The following is a 24,083-nucleotide window of genomic DNA, read 5'->3' on the forward strand; positions in this document are numbered from 1 at the left end:
TTATTGATATATGGTTTGTAAGGATAGGACAATATTTGGCCTAGATACAACTATCTAAAATCTGGAATCTGAGGGTGCAAAACAATCTAAATATAGAGAAAGGCATCTTTAAAGTTGTCCAAATGAAGTTCGTAGCAATGCATATTACTAATCAAAAATTAAGTTTTGATATATTTGCTGTAGGAAATGTACTAAATATCATGGAACAAGATCTTTACTTAATATCCTAATGATTTTTGGCATAAAAGAAAAATCTATAATGTTGACCCCATACAATGTATTTTTGGTATTGCTACAAATATACCCATGCTACTTAAGACTGGTTTTGTGGTCCAGGGTCATATTTGTTTGCTATGAATTGACAAATGCAAAAGCTGTTTCAAATCACTTCTATGCTTTTCTGAGGTCATACATTTTAAATCAGGGCCTTGTACTATTACCTTGGGGGCACATTATCTTTAGGAAATACACTGTATTTTAATGCCCTTTTCCCATCTAATCTAAAAGACTAAGAAACAATCTAATCTAAAAGACTAAGAGAGAGCTGAAGAACCATTTAAGAACTATACAGGGACTTAACAGGTTCTTTGTATGCCAGTGGTGCTATATAGCACCTCAACCACCCCAAAAAACTGTGGAAGAACCTGTTTTTGTGTGTGTGTAGTGTCAGGATCCTGGCGCTTTGCTCCATCATGTTTGGGGTTAGTGATAGGATCCTGACACCCATGTTATGCATTTTGTCCTGGTGCCTGGGTGAACACACTGCTTTGGGATTATTCCCTTGGCTGTGTGCTCTCCTTCTGTGTCTGGAGCATAGACTCTGGGCCCTGACACTTCCATCTAGTTCAGCGTTGGTTTTTATGTCGGGACCTGGATGCTTATTCTCCATATTTGTGCATGTGGCATGGGTTAATTCCCCTGCCATATGCTTTTGTCAGTTTGGTGTGTTTTTTTTTTTTTTTTTTTTTTTTTTTTTTTTTTGTTGAGCACATCTTATGGTGGTTCATTTGCCACATGCTCTTGTACTGTCACGTTTGGCATGAGCACATGGTTTCTGTTATGTTTGTTTCTATGTGTTATGTGCTCTTCTATCTAATGTTTTGACCCAACCCTCTTCTTACCTTGCTATGTGTCTATTTGCTCCATCTGCCCTTCTAATTTCCTCTTCTTAAAGGGATAGTTCACCCAAAAATGAAAAATCTGTCATTATTTTTTCACCCTCATGTTGTTCCAAACCTGTAAGACCTTCGTTCATTTTCAAAACACAAATACTTTTTGATAAAATCCGAGAGTTTTCTGACCCTGTATAGACAGCAATGTAATTACCACGATCAATGACTAGAAAGATACACTGTAAAAAAATTCGTTTTTGAAAAATTGTGGAAACTGACAAATATATATTGACTCAATTAATTGCTTCCCAATAATTATCCCCAAACAAAATAATGCATTGAAGTAATTTTAGCTGAAGGTCTGAAGTTAAAATTAAAAATATATATTCGCCAAACATATTAAAATGTGCTCAGCCAATCTACCAAGCAGAAGTGAAAAATCTGTTTTAGCCGAACAAGCTTTGCAGCAGAAAAGGCCAATACGCATGCGCATGAGAGAACCCGTTGGTGGAGTCTGGAGTGAATTCAAATTCCTGTGAGCGGGAGAACGAGAAAGCTGAGACGATGCTGAGGGCGACAGAACATCATTTACAGACGGATTTTCTATCCTTAAAGTTATGGTGAGTACTGAGCTTTGTATTTATTATGTCATGAGTCACGTACATTACATTGTATTTTGCCGAATAACTGTGAATTCACGCCTTTACCTCTTGGGTAAGGTTAGGGGTGTGCAACATATAAAGACAACGTTATTTTCTTTGATAATTTTGTTTTATCAATGTGGGCTTTCACATTATCCTGTATATCGCAAAAAAAAAAAACGCCTGACAGAGTGCACTGCACGAATACATTAACGTTATGTGTGATGAAGATTAAGTTAGACTAGTGAGGAAGCGCGTTTACAGTGCGTTTTGTCAATGCATGATTAGTCTATTAAAATGCATGTAGATTGAGCACATATGATATGGGGAGGGGGAGAAAATATATTTAAGTAATTTCAAAATTAGTATCACGCGAAGAGTGCAACGTTTTCCGCCAAAAAGCCGCATGATTGCAAATTTGATATTGGTTTTATACAACAGTTCAATAAACAAGAAGTTAATATTAAAGGACTTGCATTTTAGACACAATAATGCCCGTTTTTACTTTATTTCGCCAACAAAAATCTTTCCAAACACAGCCAGGGCACTGATTTGCGTCTCTGTGCAATATGACGGTGTTTGATTCTTGAATGAATCAACCGTTTAAATGATCTGGTTCAATCGCAATGACTCACTTATAAACATGGACTTACTGACACCTACTGGCGGTTTTAATTTCACGTTTAACATAATTCCAAATATCAGTATCAACATTTTATGTTTAAAATATCAAAATTTAATTTTGCATGTGTAACTGCAGGTTAAATGCATTCATGCCCTTTGAGCTGAATTAATCATGTGTAAAAACATCTCGTTGTCACTTCAGATGCTACAGAAGTCCATAAGATACATACCAGCATAATAACACACTCAGCAAGACATCGTCTAATGATCATTTTTTATAATATCCCAGAAAATATTAAGATATATTTTTATCAATAGTACACACCCCTATCTCACAATTTATGAGACACAAGGAATATGTTTCTTTGCTATAACTTTTTTTTTTTCCCCATTAGTGTAACCCACCATTGCCAGGTCTGAGCTCAAGAGGCACCGTTTGGTATAGAAAAGGAACCATTACGAATTTCACAGTGAGTATTTATCTTTAGTGAATCTTTGTTTATATTAATGCCAAATACTATTAGCTCTTGGATGTAATTTGTGAGTAGTTGCTTTCTTGAGAGCTGCCATGAGACATGGCTTGGATGTAGACTGCCTAATTGTAATGTAGACTTAGTATTGACATTGCTATTTTATACTTTGTTTTTGCAGAATACCAAGCCATTGGAGAACCACACAACTGCAATGAAAATGGAACTTCTTGAAATGGTAAGCAGTGGCACTTGCACCTCAACGGCCATGTCAAATGTGCTGAATGTTAGGTCTACTGGAACTGGGAACACTTCCCATAACACCTGATGTGCTTGTTGCATTGTAAGAAGAATGGCCTCTACATTAATATTAGTCTGTTTTGTTCTTATTTATTCCGAGGTCACAGTAGCCGCCAGATCCAGTCTGTACCCAGCCCAGATGGTGGATCAACACCTAGAGACAAGCTCTACAGCCCTGAATGTCAGCGGAGACCAAATCAACTAGAAGAGCCCCAGAGACGGATCATCAGTGAAGAACTCCTCACCTAGACGGCCGTTGGCGCAAGACCATGGGAACCAGATGAGACCTTAGCAAATCTGAGTTTGCTGCAACAAGGAACTTTGGCACTATTGACACTATTGTTTTATTTAATACTGTAAAGTTGCTTTGACACAACCCGTATTGTTAAAAGCCCTGAATAACTAAATGCGACCGATTGATTGAATGTCTCCGTTGTCCTGGAAGAGGAGGTGGAGCTTGACAACTTAGGAAATGCATTTATTGTACTCTTTGGATTGTGGTATGCACTCATCGTGAGTACAGCAAGGACTTAAAGGGATAGTTAACCCAAAAATGTAAATTCTGTCATTAATTACTAACGCTCATTTCATTCCAAATGCACAAAAACCTTTGTTTATCTTCAGAAAACAAATTAAGATATAGAATCTAAATTTTGATATAGAAATTAGAAATAAAAAATAGAGTTTTACCTTATTTTTACGTTTATATGGAACGACATGTGGGTAATTAATGACAGAATTTTACTGTAAACACTGGTTGACGTAATCTCCCCATTACTTAAATTTGATGGTGTTTTTGACATTTTTAATATATGAATGTATTTTACGTTTAATGTTTAAGTAGGTAAGATGCAGTTTCATGAGCTCAGAATACCTTTTGTGAGAATGGTAATATTCAGTGGCAATACACTGAACACTGGTTGAAGTAATCTCAGATAAATTATTACATTTTATACTGTAGAAAGTTTACTGTGTATTTATAATTTTAAAGTATTTTCATATTATGTTGGAGATTTCATTAAAAATGATTAAAATGTGGCAATGTATCATCATTTAATATTTTTTTTCCTTTTTTTTTTTGGTACAACAGGGAATAAACAATTCAGTAAGGTTGCTTTAGCAATATACATTTACCGATATACATATTTGAATTAGGTAAAACAAAAAATGTATGCTACCACTATTTAAAATATTTAATTGGGCCAATAACATAGTTTGGTAGACTTATTTGTTTTTCAATTGGCTCAATATATTATTTCTCATTGAGCAAATGTTAACAGACTGTTGCCACAATTGATAAAATTCAATTAGCAGAATATCCAATTGGGCCAATTGAAAAGTTTAGATGTGATCAGTCACTAAAAAAAATTGAGTTTGGGGGGTCTGAAATTTTTTACAGTGTACTAAGGACATCGAAAAAATAGACCATGTCAGTTATCCGTGACTGTCTCTCCTAGGCGTTTACGAGAGTACCACAACCGGTAATGTCACATGGACTATTTTAACAATGTCCTTACTACTTTTCTGGGTCTTGAACCTGTCAGTTGCATTGCTGTCTATGCAGGGTCAAAAGGCTCCCAGATTTCATCATTAATTTGTGTTCTGAAGATGAGCAAAGGTCTTACGGGTTTGGAACGACGTGAGGGTGAGCAGTTAATGACAGAATTATCCTTTTTGGGTGAACTATACTTTAAGGGGGTGTTTGCACCATTTTCAACTAAAAACCAAAAACTTTTTATGCTTTTTAGCCATTCATTTACATGACAATGGTACTTTGGAGGCCTAAAAATACAGACTTTAAAAACATGTTTCAACGTGCAAGTCTGCATGATAACTACAAAAAGCATTGGTGACATACATATTACGCGTTCAGTCTATAGATATGTGTGCAGTAGCATTGCTTCTTTACAAAGTGACATCGCCAACTATTGGCCTGGCATGCATAATAAAGCATTTTTAGTTGTTTTGGTGGATCCATGTGAACAGGGGTCGTAAAAACTGTTTTTATTTTTACTACATTGTTGTTGTTTTGCATGCTGTGTCCATGCATGTGTGTGTTTGTCTAACCCAGTTTTGTTTTGCCTCTTTTAATGTCTTTATTTAATAAACTTCTGTTTGGGTTCAACATCTGACACTTATATAACCCACTATCACTTGTTGAGACCATCTATCATGTGGTATAGCTGATTATGGCAGTAAAATATATATTAAATACGATTTAATCTATGTGTCTGAAATATATGAATCCGTATAGATCCTTTTGTGTACCCTTTACATTATTTTTATTGATTTTAAAGGATAAATTGATGGTTTTGAAAATATAATTATGAAGAGTATGTGCACTAAATGTTTATTTACATTAGAAAACAGCACTGTTTTTATTTTTTATACTCATTTTATAGTGTTTCTGCCTTTGAGACAGATGAAAGGTCCTCTAGCTACTTCATAAAGAACGAGTTTAATCCTAAAAGTCTGAGAGCAAGTCTACTTGTACTTCACAGAGGTGGTCAACAACAATGTCTCTTAACTCAGCAGAAGCACCATACAGGTTCTAGTGGTCTCGTTTTGCTGGCCTGCGGAGATTAAGACTAGTGCTGCTGTTCTACAAAGTCTACAGTCGGCAGGTGTAAGTTACTGCCCACACACCTCATCTAACTACACTGCAGTAAACAAAAGGGGAAAGACACAGAGGAGTGTGGGTGTGTTTGTTGCTGGGAGGATTGTTATGGTTGTTTGGAAAAGCACATGACAGATCCAAGATAAAAATTAAGCTTTCATGTGGAACGACGCTCAACTAATTATTTTCCAATCTGCCGGTTGATGATCCCATTTGAAATGACCAAGAGATATCATATCTGTTGCATCAAAGCCATGATGTTGAAACAAATGCTTTTCCTTGGTTGCCACCTTTTATTTGAAGTGAAACTTTTAACAGTGCTGAGGAAGTGACTGATTAATTACCACAAAGTTGTTGCTGAGCAGGTATGAATATGATCTCAACCCTCTTAGAGCTTTGTTACCTTTTGTATGCATTGTGAAAACATTAATCAACTGCAATGCACGGTCCAAAACACCTGATTCCACCTGTGTCACTCTAGATTAGCTGTAGCCTTTACAATCAGCACATTAAAACCTCCTCGGAACAGTTTCCATCACATTTGTAAAAGTTGCTGTTACACCTTTCAGTGGCACCTCTGCAATGTAATGTGTGGAAGCGGAGTTATTCTTGTCACAGGTTCTCACTACCGCTCTCACTCTCTGAGATTTGGCACTTTATTATCAATCATACACAGATATGATTCTGTTTTTCTCTGCACATCCCCCCTCTGTCGTCTTGTTATCTTGTTCAAAACTAAAAACTGTTAACTCCTAAGCGAAAAACGACTCTTCATTTTATTATATGCTTTGATGCTGGATCATATTTATGTTTGTAGCCGAGTCTTTTATACACATACCACTGTCTACATCTCTGCGTACTGTATGCCTTTTAATATTATAAAAGTGGCATAAAAAATGGTCATTTTTGCTCTTGGGTGTACCTGGCCATGTTAAATGACCTGATACTGTATATATAGAAATAAACAGTCATAGACAGGAAGCCTAGCACATTTCTCAGACTTGCTTACAGAAGTGCTGATTCAATTCTGTGGTGATTTTTTTTTTCAGGATGAATTTCTGTAATGTTTAATTATGTATGACTATCCAGTAAAATGTCTATCCTTGTCAGACTGTTTTGACTCGGAACCACTGTTCATGTTTGCTGAAGCAATATGCCCATATATTTGGCAGACAGTATCATTTTTTAGAATGATTTTCCTGACACATTTAATTATTTAGCAGTGTTTTTTTTTTTTTTTTTTTTTTTCTGACTAACGGACCTGCATAGACTTTTTTTTCTTTCGCCATAAATGGACCTCTGTTAGTTGTCTAACAGCTCTTTTCGGTGTTTTTTAAAACTAACATGTTACTTTTCAGAACTTGTATTGCTTAAGCACAGTATTGAAATGATCTTCAAATATTACGGTTATCCAAACATCTCTTAGTTGTTGTCCACTGTCTCTTACTGTAGTATCACTTCTATGTGCTGCACATTTTAAGCTAGTAATTGCACTTTACACGTTTTAGGTGTGTTAAAGTCATAGCCAATGAATGTCATTTAGGTGAACTGGAACCTACAAACAAAAGAATATTGCAAAATCTATTTCAACCTGAAACATCCACCTGAGAGGAGCCTAGAAATTAATGACTCTATATTAAAAAGTTGACCTCTTAACTTCCGTGCACTCCACACTAAAAAGGGTAACACCCTCTAGTGGCTTTTGAAAGCACTCATTTCAAATGTCATTAACGTCCTAATGAGTGACAGTACTTTTAAATGAGAAACGGACTGCAGGGAATAAGAGTGAAAATGGTGCCCGAATTTGACTCACAAATTGAAAGAGAGTAGATAGACTACAGCCTATGCAGATATATCAGGAAAACCCCGCTTTATACACACTACGACTCCACCTCAACATATATGCAGTGATGACTAATTTGCTCAGTATCGTTTTTAAGAGGACAACAGAGGGCGCTGTGTAGCGACATTTGGCGCACTGTTCACATTATGGATAGCGGGGCTTCCTTCTGCAGGCGGCAGCTCTCCGGTCCAGCCACCGCGCGCTGGGGCTACAGTCAGCACAGCCCTCTCAGTCACACTTTAGATAGGCAAAAACCGCACACATATCACCTGAAACACGCCCCTTCACAGCTGTGGGGAAAATGTACAGTTAGGAATAGCTGCATCGAATAAGTGTTTATGGGTTAACTGCATTACTAGATAAATAGCACCAAACTGGAACGCGCCGGGTCCTAACTAAAAGAGGTATATAAATCGTAGCTCCGCTCTGTGCATTTGATGGTCTCCATCAGAGTTCTGGTCACGGAGAGTCACCGCACTCGCTCTCTCACTCCTTCACACCAGTGAGTCAACCAAGCGTCGCTGTCCGTGGTGCCTTTTCTGCGCAAAAAGCCCATAACAGATGGAGAAGAATGAGTGTTAAGTAGTAGAAGAGCTCACCGCGTATATACTCGTGACGAAGAAAAAATCTCACCACGAACGACCACACACATTTATATTCCAACAGACCGGGAAAGCCACAAGGGGCACCGAAACCGAGATGATCTGGGATGCACGGAGTGGGAAAATGAATAGAGTACTGTTGGGATGCACGGAGCAAGAAGAAGTGCAAACAAAAAAAAAAAACAGATTTAACTTCTTATATTTTTTACAGTCCTACCTAATTGTGTTATCTCGATTATAACAGTCGAATTATGGATTTAAAGGTGTACTGTGACACACGGTGATGCAATTTGCTGACACGTTACAGTTTATTAAAATGAAAAACACAGTTCGTGAAACTGTACTAGTTATACACAGGATATGTTACAGTGTGTAAAATGCATACTTAAAATTACGCATTTGATATACAAAAGTTAGACTGAATACAAAATGTCCTAAATAGACGAATGCTTATAGAAGTCTTGTTTGAATAAAGATGTAACCATAGCAACAGTTCCGTTGCGCTCAGTATCGCGCAGTGCAAAGACAAAACATAAGTACTACCATTATTTATTACTTTATTATAGATTTGCACAACGTAAACATCTTTGAAACATCTTAAAGATAGCTGACGGTTGGCTAACCAGTTTTGAATTGCGACTCCCACCTCAGCAAAAATGTAATTCCCTTTAAAAAGTCAAACCCCTTTTGGAAGGCATTGGGTGTTTCGTACAGTGCACCTCCAAGTGTCTCCAAATGCTCATTTCTGGACAGTAAATTATTTATACACTAATAAAATGCCCTTGCGAACCAACAAGACGAAACCCTCCTCAAACAGTAAAACTAAGCGATCAAGTTGAGCTTTGTTTGTCGCACAGGGAGCGCAGCGCGAAGGGGGTGGAGAGAGAGTGCGTGAGGGAGCTAGAGAGAGAGACTCGCGCGCAGAGTGCGGCAGATACACACGCGCTTCTGCTGCAGGTGAGAGGCGCGCGCTGGACAGAGGGACCGTCCTCGCGCTGGAATTTTAATACCACATTCCTAGCATCTCTGCCAGGATTATAACTCCGTTGTTGCTCAGTTTTGCATTTTGCCTTAACACTGAACGGCACAGTGGCACTGCGGAAATTTTTTTTTTCGTTCTCTGGTGCAAGTGAGAGAACTATTAGACGCTGAGTGGACTGGAGAAATCTTGTGCGCGCGGACACGGCACACGGAGAGGACAGATCATTTGCGGCTTACATCCGTAGCACAAGAAGTTCTGATATTTCAGTTTCTATTCCGTATGGTGGGATATCATCTGGAGCGGAGAGTTCACATCTGGGAAGACTGGATTTAAAACCTTATTAATTGATTGCGCAATGGATTGAATATCTGGCTTCGCTGCCTTTAATGAAAAGACTCGGCGATGTCAAGTCATGGCAAAGACGGAGTAGTCTCAGCAAGTAATTTCTGGCATGTTTATTTCAAGCTTAATATTGAATGAATTTCTTAAGACTTTCTGTCAGTGTTATGCATATTTTTAAGGGACAGATCAATGAAAAGGAAATAGCGAGAGCCTAGTCTGAGAGGGAAAATATATAACAGATATGCGCTATTCTGTCTGAGTTTGGTAACCACAGAGAGGTATCCGGTTGTGAAAACACATGCAGTGAGAAACAGGCGCTTCAGCACAAGCGAGAAGAAGGTGAAGAAGCCGTTAAACAAAATTAACGTTCAGATTTGCTGGAAAACCCGCGAGGAGCAATGAGGACTACAGGCATTGTGGACTATTTAAGCTACTGCTTTCTTATTCTGCAGCTGCTGAGTCAGCCCGCAGCCAAGCAAGTGCTCCGGTACCGCCTGGCTGAGGAGGGTCCTGCCGATGTCCGGGTAGGTAATGTAGCCGCGGACCTTGGCATCACGGCTGGCATGGATGTGACTTTTACCTTAGAATCCGGCTCAGAGTACTTCAAAATCGATAACATGACCGGAGATCTGAGCACAAACGAGCGGCGGATAGACCGCGAAAAGCTGCCGCAGTGTCAAATGATTTTTGATGAGAACGAGTGTTTCATAGATTTCGAAGTGTCTGTGATAGGACCCGCGCAAAGTTGGGTTGATCTCTTCGAGGGCAAAGTGATTATTTTAGACATAAACGACAACACGCCGTCTTTTCCCTCACCTGTTCTTACGCTCTCCGTTGAGGAGAACAGACCCATCGGCACACTTTACCTCCTGCCCACGGCCACAGACAGAGATTTCGGTCGGAATGGAATTGAGCGCTATGAGTTAATTCAGGACAACGGCGAGAGCTCTGTCAGACGGATCGGCACTTCCGGCTCTGGCAGTGTTGACACTCACATGGGCAAGCGGAGGTTCGACGAGGGGGCGAGCCGTAGCAGCGTCTTTGAACTTCAAGTTGCTGACACCACAGACGGCGAGAAGCAGCCGCAGCTAATTATCAAAGGGGCACTGGACAGGGAGCAGCGCGACTCCTATGAGCTGACTCTGCGTGTTAGAGATGGGGGCGACCCCCCACGCTCCTCTCAAGCCATTCTTAGGGTCATGATCACAGATGTAAATGATAACACCCCACGCTTTGAAAAGAGTGTTTATGAGGCAGACCTGCCAGAAAACAGCTCCCCGGGTGCCCCCATACTCCAGCTAAAAGCGGGCGACACCGATGTTGGTGTGAATGGACAGATTGAATATGTTTTCGGAGCAGCCACAGAGTCAGTGCGACGACTGCTGCGGCTCGACGAGAGCACTGGCTGGCTTAGTGTTTTACACAGAATTGACCGTGAAGACGTGAGCCAGCTTCGCTTCACAGTCATGGCACGTGATCGTGGCCAGCCTCCTAAGACTGACAAGGCGACAGTGATTATCAACATCAAAGATGAAAATGACAACGTCCCCAATATCGACATCCGAAAAATCGGACGCATTTTCCTCAAAGACGGTGTGGCTAATGTGGCAGAGGATGTGATTGTTGATACACCCATCGCTCTGGTCCAAGTGTCCGACCGAGATAAAGGACCGAACGGTATAGTGACGTGCACCGTAGTGGGAGATGTTCCGTTTCAGCTCAAACCTGCTAGTGAGGTTGAGGGTGAAATGAACAAAAAGAAGTACTTTCTCCATACGTCAGCACCACTTGATTATGAGGCAGTGCAGGAGTATAACGTGGTCATTGTTGCTGTTGACTCTGGGAGCCCTAGCCTCTCTAGCAACAATTCACTAATAGTGAAAGTGGGGGACATGAATGACAATCCACCAGTTTTTACCAAAAGCACAGTGGAAGTTTCATTTCCTGAAAACAATGCTCCCGGCGAGCGTGTCGTCACAGTTGTGGCCTTAGATGCAGACAGCGGCAAAAATGCAGAAATCTCTTACTCCCTGGACTCCTCTGTGAACGGAATATTTTCCATTGATGCAGACACAGGTGACATCCGTGTCAACACCATACTTGACAGGGAGCAGACGGAACGATATGAGTTCAAAGTTATCGCCAAAGACAAAGGCATGCCTGTTCTGCAGGGGTCAGCCACTGTGGTCGTCCTGGTGGCGGATAAAAATGACAACGAGCCAAAGTTCATGCAGGATGTGTTCACTTTCTATATACAGGAAAACCTGCAACCCAACAGCCCTGTTGGCATGATAACGGTCATGGATGCTGACAAAGGACAAAATGCAGACATGAGTCTATACATTGAGCAACAGGAGGAAATTTTCTCCATTGACAACAACACAGGTACCATCTTCTCAAACGTGGCTTTTGACCGTGAGCAAAAAAACAATTATTCATTCCGTGTCAAAGCTGTTGATGGAGGCGACCCGCCCCGGTCAGCTACAGCCACGGTGTCCCTCTCTGTAATGGATGTAAATGATAATCCCCCCACTGTTACTTTTCCAATGAATAGCTCATACACGCTGCTTCCTCCTTCTAGCAACATAAGGACGGTGGTCAGGACTGTCTCGGCTACTGATACCGACACAGGTATTAACGCTAACCTCAGCTTCAGAATAGTGGGCGGCAATCCATTTAGGTTGTTCGAAATTAACGAATGGAATGGAGTGATCTTGTTAGTTGGCAAACTGGAGCAAAAACACTTTGGCCTTCATCGCCTGGTTGTGCAAGTGAACGACAGCGGGGTTCCGTCACAAAGCACCACCACACTGGTCCATATCTATGTCAATGAAACGCTCTCCAACTCCACTATCGTAGAGGCGCAAGTTGCCAGAAGTCTCGGTACGCCGCTCAATGCTGACATTGCAGGAGACCCCAACTATGACCTGGGAAAGCAACGGCTGAGCATCGCCATAGGAGTCATATCAGGCATCATGACGGTGATTCTTATCATCCTGGTGGTCGTCATGGCCCGCTACTGCCGTCCCAAGAACAAGAACGGCTATGAGGCTGGAAAGAAAGACCATGAGGACTTCTTCACTCCTCAGCAACATGATAAAGGCAAGAAACCCAAAAAAGACAAGAATAAGAAAAAGTCTAAACAGCCTTTATACAGCAGCATCGTCACCGTCGAGGCCTCCAAGCCCAATGGGCAGCGCTATGATGGCGTTAATGAGAAACTGTCGGACAGTCCGGGAATGGGCCGCTATCGCTCCGTCAACGGTGGCCCCGGAAGTCCTGATCTTGCCCGCCATTACAAATCCAGCTCACCCTTGCCAACTGTTCAACTGCACCCTCAGTCGCCAACGGCAGGAAAAAAGCACCAGGCTGTTCAGGACCTGCCACCAGCCAACACGTTTGTCGGCACTGGAGATAACATATCCATCGGATCAGACCACTGTTCTGAGTACAGTAGCCAAACCATCAACAAGTACAACAAACAGGTAAGAACAAATTTTATCATTTCAAATCTATGATATCAATCACATTTTTTATACATGAATCTTCAAGCTTTATATGAGTGTCTATAAACACCAACACTATTCAGCCTACACTGTAATACTATCATGCTGGATATATGTACTTTTAGCCGATGCTTCTGTTTCCCTGTATCGACCTGCTTCGCCTCAGAGTGCCGTTTAGATGTAATGCTAAAAGCGACATGAAGGCATTCTTCAGTCAGGGATATCATATCCGCCGGGCCACCTGGGGTGCCGAGGCCACGCTGTGGACACATTGGCACGTCTTTTAGTGTAGTTGTAGGGCAGATGCGGGTGTCAGCCTTGATGACCTTTGTCTGCGTGTGTGCGTCTGAAGATCGAATGGGATCACATATGGCTCTGGTTCACAGCTATTGCATATCAGCAGTAGGTTTGCAGCCGGAGCACGACCTAACCTCTTTTATCAAAACATGATTACTTCTTTCTCTTTTTGGGAGGAAGGCAGGATAGAGGAGGGGTGAGTGAGATGCAGCGGGGGGAGGAAAGATTGAAAAGGGTGGAATGTTAGTTGTGGTGTCATGTTTTAATGTGCTTATCTGAACTGGGAACATCTGGGTGGGAGGTCACATTTAACATTCCTGTGCACTTGTGTGTCTGGACCAATTCAGTGACCTAGCAGTGAACTCTGGCCTCATCACTCTCTCTCTGTCATCTTTATTTTTTTCCTTTATACCTCTTGTACTCTCCTTGTTGTTTATGCATTATTTAAAGCATAAAATGCCCTTTGTTACAGCAGCCATGAAATGGCTTTGTAAATTCTTAGGCACACGTGTGAAATAATCAATTCATATCATTATTGTTCCCTGTCCTGTGGAGCGCTCCAGCGCTTGGTGAGGTTAATTCAAAATGAAGTCAGCCCTTTCATTGTCCAGATTTGCCAGGAAAAGAACACTTGGCCTGTCGTTTCATGTGTTTTCTAAGGTGGTTAATGCATTATTGATTCCTATCTAATATGGCGTAAGTAGTGTCCTCTATGCATTCCAGAACAATGCCCTTTCTAAACACAAGCCACAAGACAGCATGTTCTCTCTTACATACCCTTGCATATAAATCCTAGTATGTGCTTTTTTATTTTTATTTTTTTCCCCACTGTGTATTTAGAAACACCTACTCTAATCTCTCCATTTTTATGCTTGCTGCTTCTTTCCAATATCCCAGTTGTTTCTTTTTTCTCATTTTTTTTTTCTTCCTCACAAATTCTGGATCCTTGCACAGCTTTCCTTTTTTTTCTGTTGACAACTCTGTCCTGTCTTTCTTTCATCTCTCCTCTTTCTCCTACCCTCTTGAACAACCCTCTGATGTGTTGTGTTTAGGCGTCTGCACTTCTCTGCGAAAGGAGTACTGTTGCCCATGTTTCTTTCGGACATCTCATGCATATTTAAACACAGCCTCCATTTGCTGCCCTAGCACATGTATTGTATGTCCAAGTACTCCACTTAGATAATTATTTATTTGCTTTTTATTTGAAAGCTGCACTGCTTTGCACGAGCCGGCCATTTGTTTGTCCATTCAAATGCAGCAGACTTTCACAGGGTGCTGAGCAAAAGAGTTCTACACTATTACCAGTTTGCAATTACAGCGTCCTTGGCAAGAAGCGAGATCAAGTCCAGCGTCATTACGTACGTCCCTGCTGACAATTTAAGAGGGGCTCTTTAGATGTTTTATTGAGCGTTATCAGGAGTAGACAACATGCCCTCGCAAAATCCCATTAAGATAGCATAATAGTCTATATCAAATACTTTATAAAGAGAAGTCATTAGAATTTCATTTTTGAGCCTAATATGTTTCTAGCTTGGATTTAATGGGAGAACATTTTTTGTTGACTTTTATGATGACCTTATTATTTTTTTTATTTTCTTTTAATTCTTTTTATCCGTTTTTACCTTCCTTCCCATCTCTTTCTTTCTCTGTCACTCATCATGAAGGGAAAATGTGCCAGGCACACTCATAATGGACTCAAGCCACTAATTCTTGATGAATCACTGATTTGATGAGTGTCATACTGCTGTAAGGTTTAATTACAGCTGTGTGATAGGGCTGCACAATAATTAAAAAACATGTAATTGTTGATTATTTCCTTCAATATTGTAATTGTGATTATGTCCAATAATAGAATTTGTATTTAATTATTAATATATTGATTTATTGTTTGTGTGAGTGGGGGGGCATAATGTGTCTTTGGTCAATAGTATTATTTTGGTTGTTGCATGGATGCTTCTTGTTCAACGCCACAAGATGTTTGCTAAAATGCAAGCCAAAATGTTGCTGGTTATCACTTTGTCAGTCACCCAAAGAACTATAATTTAGTCTAGCATTTTAATGCATTGACCACTTCTGAAACTTTAGAGCAGAATGAATAATACAGCTTTCTGTATTTCCACAGAAAGTGAGGAAAGATCACACCCTTTATAATCTCTGAAGCTTATAATCACTTCAGTTTCACTCTCCTGCAAAAACTCCCATTAGAATAAATAAAGCTGACTATATTAAACAATTAATTTCGAATTTACACTGTCTACACCTTGTTTCTAATAATTAGATGATTCGCAAATGTGTAGATCTCGAAAGGTGAGTTCGCTCTGAGCAAAACTGCTGTTTCGAGTGGATTTATGCTACGCAGTGACTCATTGAATCAGCTTTGATTGGTTATTCTGTTCAAGCAGTAAATTAAAATGCTTGACGCAGCAAAAACACATCATAAGTAGTAACCTTTGATGCGTTTAGTTTCCAATCGGAAGCCTACTTAATAAAATAAAATTAAAGAACTAATATATTTCAAAGTATTTCAGGAAAAGGCATTTTATTGTTAAAAAAGTAAGATGCTTAGTAATTTTAGGTAGCATTAAACTTTTAAAACTTTTACAATTCAATAAATGAGTTATAGTGACACTATTGAGTTTCGAAACAGGTCACATGACCTCATCGTTCTCTAGACTAGATGTAGTGGTGCACGTGTTGCGTTTAAATTAATGATGGAGAACATACTGTGGTATTAATAATGGTGTCTTGTAGCTGACTCGAAATACCTAGTTTTCTGGACGAGATTAATTTTCTCTTCACAGTACAATTCCCTCTGGTGAAGTCATCCATGAAAACTACCTGTGTTTTTCTCCTTGTGAAAAGGCCCGGCTCTTTTTGATCGTGTTTGATTTCAGTTCTTGTGGTCTGACATCTGAGATGCTCTCTTTTTTCCCCTTCCTCTCTTCTTTTTCTGTCTAGTGGAGGAAAGGGTAAAAGAGACAGGAACTAGAAAGAAGGCCCTGTTAACAGGCTAGAGAAAGGTCTCTACTGTTCTCTCTCTCTGCATGTGTGTGTGTGTGTGTGTGTGTGTGTGTGTGTGTGTGTGTGTGTTTGTGAGTGTTGAGAGGGATCGAGTGCAGTGGCCTCATAAATGTGTGGTCTGGTTTCATGTTACCTACATCCCCCTAATCTCCTTACACACAGAAACTCGTGCACACACACACACACACACACACACACACACACACACACACACACACACACACACACACACACACACAAAACGTCTTCTGTCTTGATAGCAGAAACTACACCGCGTTGTTTGCCCCAGACAGGTAACCGGACAACAGTAGTGTTTCCATGTCTCGTTGCACATGAGACATTTAAGCTGTCGTTAATTTACCTTAATGCAGGTGGGAGACAGCACCTTCCTGCTAGCCAGAAAGGTAATATATCAAGGTGTTTAATAGCGTTCAGAATCTAAAAAGAACGAATCTGGTTGTTTGCCATTCGTAAGTGTTTTTAGCTTTTGTTTGATGGCTTTGTTGCATTATATATTCAGCTGGTCTGAACGCTGCTAATGTCTCTGATGGGAGAGCATTCTTTCTTTCACTCCTTACTGTCTGCTTAATTCTTCTGACTCAGCTCTCTAAAGACACAGGGGTGAAATTTACTGAAAAAAGGCCGTATCCAGAATTGTTAATGGCTTAAACCAACGAACGCTTATAGATTCAGTCTTCAATCATTTCCCGTGATTCCATAACACTCTAGATCAGAGGCAACTAAATGCAGTCGAACAGCATGAGTGTCATTCACTGATGAAAAGGATTCTGGCCTATTTTGTACGAACAGAGCTGGGGTTATAACAGCCTTTTCATTTTGAGCCAAGATCAACATTTGAATCAAATATCTGACAGTCACTGGCATTTTTTTTTTCTTTTTTTTCAGAGTGCAAACTGGTTTAGTTTGTAGTAATCCATTTCCATATTTAGTCTTGTCTGAGGGTATTACTGAGATTTGTAAGGCTTTCTGAGGTCAATGTGGCTTGTCTGTTGTGGTTTCAGTCTTTCCGATCTTGCATTTGCTTTACATACATGTCTCTGGCGGACCAAAGCATCACTCACTTCGGGCATGTGCAGGCAATACAAAAACACGGCCATGCAAATGCGATCACTTGGCTGTTTACACTCTTAAAAATAAAGGTTCTTCAAGCGATGCCATAGAAGAACCATTTTTGGTTTGGTTTCTTGCTCACCTTTTTATAATCTGAAGATTTGCCACAAAAAACCTCTTGTGAAACAGAAAGGTTCTTCAGATGTTAAAGGTTCTTATTGAACCATTTAGACAAAAAGGTTCCTCTATGGCATCATGAAGCACCTTTATTTTTAAGAGTGTATGAGCGTTTGTGTGTGCTTTTGCAACTCACCGTGTATTGCTGCTAGCAAAACATGCACACAAATCACAGAAGCTTATTTTCATTAAATACAAAGTGCTTTTGCGAGTTCAAAGAAACAAGTGGGTTGAGCGTGCGCATGTATGCGACCGTTAAATAATACAAATTTTATTTTCTAGTACATTGACTTTAAATATTACGTTGTAATTATTTAGTTATTTTAAAAAAAATGTCTGTCTGTCAAGAGACCTCAGACTCTTAAGCCTTCAATCAATGAAGCAATCAAGCTACATTTACAAGCAGCCGTATATTCTATTCATCACAATACAAAAGCGTAAAATTAACTACACGCCATCATCGTCACGTCACATTAAATAACACGCCATGCAATGGCACAGAATTGCTGGGTAATGGAGACCAGGACAGAATTAGATCAGCTGCAGGCTTGATTGCTGTGTTATTAGGGGGAGCTTGTCAACTTAACGCCAGGACTGAATGGCCAACGCTGACCAAATCTGTCACAGGTACAGATGCGACTCAAGACAGCGCACAAGCATGGTTGTTGAAGAGAATGAGAGACTTCTGAGATTTAATTAACCATTTGTGACCCTGGACCACAAAAACGGTCTTAAGTAGCACGGGTATATTTGTAGCAATAGCCAAAAATACATTGTATGGGTCAAAATTATCGATTTTTCTTTTATGCCAAAAATCAGTAGCATATTAAGTAAAAATCATGTTCCATGAAGATGTTTTGTAAATTTTCTACCATAAATATATAAAAACTTGATTTTTGATTAGTAATATGCATTGCTAAGAACTTCATTTGGACAACTTTTAAGGCGATTTTCTCAATATTTAGATTTTTTTGCACCCTCAGATTCCAGGTTTTCAAATAGTTGTATCTCAGACAAACATTGTCCTATTTTAACAAACAATATATCAATGGAAAGCTTATTTACTCAGCTTTCAGATGACATAAGAATTTAAATGTCGACAAATTTACACGTATGACTGATTTTGTGGTCCAGGGTCACATTTACTTCTCAGGCTCAGCTGAACACCACAGATCATCTTTGGAAAGGCCAACTCTTCATTTGCATGCGCAGGTCAACTTTCTGTTGTGCCCAGTGTCGACACGCGCATATGTAAAACAGTAAATGTAAATGACCTGTGAAACTTTAGCCAGAAATATAAAAGCTCTTTTGATACAGCACAGGGCCAAGTTAACAGAAAAAAAAAAAAAAACAGTTCAAAAATACAGTTGTGTTTTTTTACATTCATCTTCCTCTTCTTGGAGCGCAGTTGTAGCGATTTCACTTGACCTTTTACAAGTAGTACCGTGATGTCTCTTTGATTTCTTTTTTCCTCCTTCTGTTACTGTAAGTAATCTATCCTTTCAGCTGCCTGTTGACAGCATGATGTAGCTCGAGCGTGCTTGCAGTCTCTCTCATTCTCTTTTATTCTTTGCCTCACGTTCTTTTTCTCAGTCCCTCTGTCGCCTTTCTCCTCTCTTTATTCTCTATTATATTCTCTCTCATAGTCTCTTGTTCCTCAATCTTCATGTGAATAGTCTTGATTGAAGCTACGGAGATGCACTTGTAACATTTATCATGCTAAAATGATGAAAGCGACAGTTGCGGGCGGAATAGAAGCGACGGGGCCGAAGCGAAGGGAAAAAGTGAGATCATCTCTTGATTGGTTGCTGCTGTGCTGATTGTAAGTGCCGGTGTCATCGCCGTGTGTGCTTAACCCCCATCTGTACTTCAATTCTGACGGTGTCCAAACTCAGAGGGTGCACTGGATTATGACACACGCTTGCGCACACACATACACACACGTACCTTCCAGCTCTATCATTTAGCACTGTAGTGTAATTCTGCAGATTTTTTTTTTGTTTTAAGCTCTCCATTTTCTGCCTGTCATGTGGCTGTTTGTGTGTCAGTGTAAGGGTTTATTAAAGCTATAAGCTATGAGAGCCTGTGCATTACAATCATGTGTTAGTCACGTTTTACGTCATTATGGTTTTGAAATGTCGGCTCACCTCTTTGGCTATTTTCAGGTCAGAGGAAGTGAACATATGCGTTGGTTTGACTCGGCGTGTGCATCTGTTGTTTTGTGTATATTTGTGTAATTGTTTTCACAGCCGTGGCCCTGTCTGTGTTTAAGTGGTGCTTGTAAAAAAGCACAACCACTTAGCATTGTTCCAGAATAACACAGGGGAATAGTTCACTGTCAACACAAAGAATGCAAACAGGGATCGGATGGTTGAAATGGCTCTTTTGCTTGTTTTAATAGGACCGTGTTCATATTCACGGTCTGATGTGGTCTGTGGTGCATCTTGGCACATTTGCAACCCATTTTACTTGTGTTATTTGATGCATTTTTAGAGGGCGGGACTTGATTTAGCTTAGCACAGGATTGTGAAAAGTTCATTCATTCATTTATTGTCTTAAATTTTTAACTCCTTCCTTCCAGATTGAATTGCTAACCATAAATTGTTTATCATAAACAATTAGTTTAAAAAAAAGTTGTTAGTTCTTTTATTTTTTTATTTTTCTTTTACATTTACCCCCTTAAAAGCAGTTTGCATCCTTTATTATGGTTCTCACAGTCTTGGAAAACCTATATCCTAATTTTAAAACTTTTAATAAATATACAAATACTTTAAAGTTTGGGATCAGTAAGACTTGTAATGTTTTTTTGTTTTTTGTTTTTTTTGTAAAGAAGTCTCTTATGCTCATCAAGGCTGCATGTATTTGATCATACAGAAATACAGAAAAAAAACAGTAATCTTGCAACATGTTATTACAATATGAAATAATGTTTTTTTATGTTAATATACTTTAAAATATAATTTATTTTTGTGATACAATGCTGAATTTTCATCAGCTGTTACTCCAATCTTAAGTGTCACATGGTCCTTCAGAAATCATTCTAATATCAATGTTGGAAACAGTTGTGCTGCCATATACTATATATATATATATATATATATATATATATATATATATATATATATATATATATATATATATATATATATATATATAATTTTTTTCAGGATTCTTTGATGAATAACAAGTTGAAAAGAACAGCATTTATTTAAAATATAAATATTTTCTAACAATGTAAATCTATGCTAACACTTTTTATTAATTTATCACAACCTTGGTGATTAAAAGTATTAATATTATTTTATAAAAAAAAGAAAGAATGAACATTTACTGACCTCAAACTTTTGAACAGTAGTGTATATTGTTAGAAAACCTTTATATTTTAAATAATTACTGATTTTTTAACCTTTTATTGAAAAAAGTGTCACAGGTTCCAAAAAAATACATTGATAATAAATCAGCATATTAGAATGATTTTTGAGGGATCATGTGACACTGAAGACTGAAGTATTGATGCTACAAATGTATCTTTGTATCACAGGAATAAATTAGATTTTAAAATATATTCACACAGAAAACAGTAATTTTAAGTTGAAATAATATTTCACAATATTGTAGTTTTTCAGTATTTTTGATCAAATAAATGCATCCTTGATCAGCATAAGAAACATCTTTAAAAACAATTAAAAATCTTACTGATTATAAACTTTTGAGCGGCAGTGTGCACTAAAGAACATTTTCTTTAAGCTACTGAAATCATAACATGTAATTTAGTTCCTTTTTTTTTTTTTAAATTTGCAGAACTTAATAGTGTCCATAAATGAAAATAAAACAAAACTAGGGCTTGTGGGCTTTTGAATATTGTTAGGGACAAAAATGTTGAGAACCGCTGGTCTGTGGTTTCTGTATGCTCATCAATGCAGTTGGGAGGGTTGTGTTTCTCTGCGTGTGATAGAAAAAAAAAACATCAAAGTCTTCAGGGCGTATCAAGCCAAGTGTTTTTGTTTGAGCATGTGCCTGTTGAGCAAGTCTCAAGTCTGTTGAGGAACTCAGATGAAATTGCCATACTAGTCCTTCATGAAAGAATAAGGACACACAATATACAAATGTCATTTCTTGGTGACACCACAATATACTCTCTCAACACATACTGCTGCTGTTCTCTAATCAAAATGTGCTTCAGCTGAATGGATAGATGTTTATTGGCTGCACTAATGCACACCAAGAATGACTGACAACTTCATTCAATAAAACATCTGCGTGTGTTGACATCTAAAAATGGGTAATATAATTTTCCAAATCCAGATGGTTTTAAGAGACATGCATAACCCATATCTGTCACCACAGGCACAAGACCAGACGCACATACCTGCATGCACGCACACGATCCGTCTCCAGCCATTTATTTGTCTTTTTAACATTTGCTCTTCTCCAGTGTAAAGCACACGAGCATGAGGGTCTGAAATATTAAGTGAGTTGTGATCTCTTGACTGCATAAGTGGAGATTAAACACCGGGGCCAGTATAAATAATGCACAAAGTCTTACATATTTGTGTAAAAGAGACTACTCCTCATCACCGGGACCTCATTGGTATGGAAAAGAGATGCGGCTGAAGTCAAATGGATTCAAACGGAATGGAATAAGAAGTGGAAAGAACTGACGGGAGTCTACCAATACCCCTCCATTTCTTTTGCCACAGTGTCATTCCGCAGGCCGCAAAAAGAGATTACTACTGTGTGTGTGTGTCCAGACCGTTCCCAAATGAGATTATGTGTGTGTGTGTGTGAGGCAAGAGAGGGAAGGTTCAGCGGCCATCCATCAAGTTGTGGGAGAGCTGTGTGGCATTGCATCTCAGGAGAAAGAGCAAGGCCAAGGTGCTCTGTGTGTGTGCGTGCGCGAACGTGTTTGTGCGTTCGTATGCGAGAGAGAGAAAATGCGCTGCAACAGGGGCCTCTACGGTTCAGCCATTCCATCACAAGAACACTGTCACTTAGCTACATGCGAGGAAAGGTGTCTGTGCATGTGTGTGTGTGTGTGTGTGTGCAATTCTCGATATCTCAGAAAATAAGAAAGCTGCAGACACAGAAACCGTACGAAAACAGATATAAGAAAACTGAAATAGTCTTGGTGGCTATGAATAGCAAAGAAAATAAGTCATTGTCTTTGTTTTTTTTTTTAGTAATGTGCCAAGGTTTTTAAAGCTTTTTTTTTTTTTTTTTTTTTTGCATTCTCATCACAAAAACATAATCCTGAATGCTCGAAAGCTGCAAAAATATTCATTATCACATGCCACCTCACCCGGCTAGCCAGGAAGCGTTATATCGATGAGAGGCCACCAAAGAGAGACCAGGCTATTAGTGCTGGCCAATAAATCTTGTCAGTGCATGGAATGCAGGGCAGGCCTTTGAAAAATGAAGGTCACGCTCAGGAGTTTATGAGAGGCTGTTATAAAATCAGCTGAATTATGGAGTCCCCTGAGCCTTTTCAGTCATGTTAATTTCAGGCGCTGTGATCTGGTGTCCTCCCTCACTTGCCGTAGTATGGAATAAGACGGGTGATTAGGTGAATTATATTGTGATTTAAGGTGGGTTATGCCATGAAAGTGTGCTTGTTCACTCTGTGAATAATGATCTGGGTGTCAAAGCATGTGTGTGTGTGTTATATTAGAGTCGTATTAGACTTGTAAGTATGGAAAAAAAAAGAAAACCTGTCTCCATGAACTAGTCCAATGAGCTCAGTCTATTAAATTTGTATCAGGCTAAAACATGTAAATGAAATAAATAATGATAAAGTGAGAGAAAAAAGGCAGCAACAAAACAAGTTTTAACGTGTGGCGCCACCAACTGGCTTCTTGTGACTTTCATGATTAAGTAATATTTGCTTAGCTCATAAATATTAATTGGATTGTGTTGTAACCTTATTGCACTGTCCATTCTTGTAACCTCATTAATATTCATGAGGCATGCCTTCTCCATAGCAGTACTAGTAAATTCAATTCATGTTCAGATACACCTCAACCTGAAAGGTTATGAGAATACACACTGCACTAAAATTGATATTCAACATTATATTACCTATTTTTGCATGATGTTTTACTCATATGTGACCCTGGACCACAAAACCAGTCATAAGGGTCAATTTGTTGAAATGTAGATTTATACATACATCTGAAAGCTGAATAAATAAGCTTTGCATTGATGTATGGTTTGTTATGATAGGACAATATAGGCCGAGATACAGCTATTTAAAAATAGAGAGTGCAAAAAATCTAAATACTGAGAACATCTCAGCAATGCATATTACTAATCAAAAATTAGGTTTTGATATATTTATGGTATAAATTTACAAAATATATTCATGGAACATGATCTTTATTTAATATCCTAATGATTTTTGTCATTTTTATCTCCAACATGTATAGATCTGAGCATTTTTTATTTATAATCAGTAAGTCTGTATTTTACCATCAAATTGATT

The 24,083-nt window shown here is 39.1% G+C and overlaps 1 protein-coding gene across 3 annotated transcripts in view; it reads left to right on the forward strand.

The window, feature by feature from the left end:
• Positions 1-9,200: 9,200 nt before the first annotated feature.
• pcdh7b (protocadherin 7b) overlaps positions 9,201-24,083 on the forward strand; it is a 129,118-nt gene continuing 114,235 nt past the window's right edge. For all 3 annotated transcript variants that reach the window (XM_073835826.1, XM_073835827.1, XM_073835828.1), the window contains exon 1: positions 9,201-13,018. In XM_073835826.1, coding sequence (XP_073691927.1) covers positions 9,932-13,018 — 3,087 coding nt within the window. In that variant the 5' untranslated portion in view covers positions 9,201-9,931. The remainder of the gene's footprint in view (positions 13,019-24,083) is intronic.

The sequence above is a fragment of the Garra rufa genome, chromosome 3 (assembly GCF_049309525.1).
Source record: "Garra rufa chromosome 3, GarRuf1.0, whole genome shotgun sequence".
Lineage (NCBI taxonomy): Eukaryota > Metazoa > Chordata > Actinopteri > Cypriniformes > Cyprinidae > Garra > Garra rufa.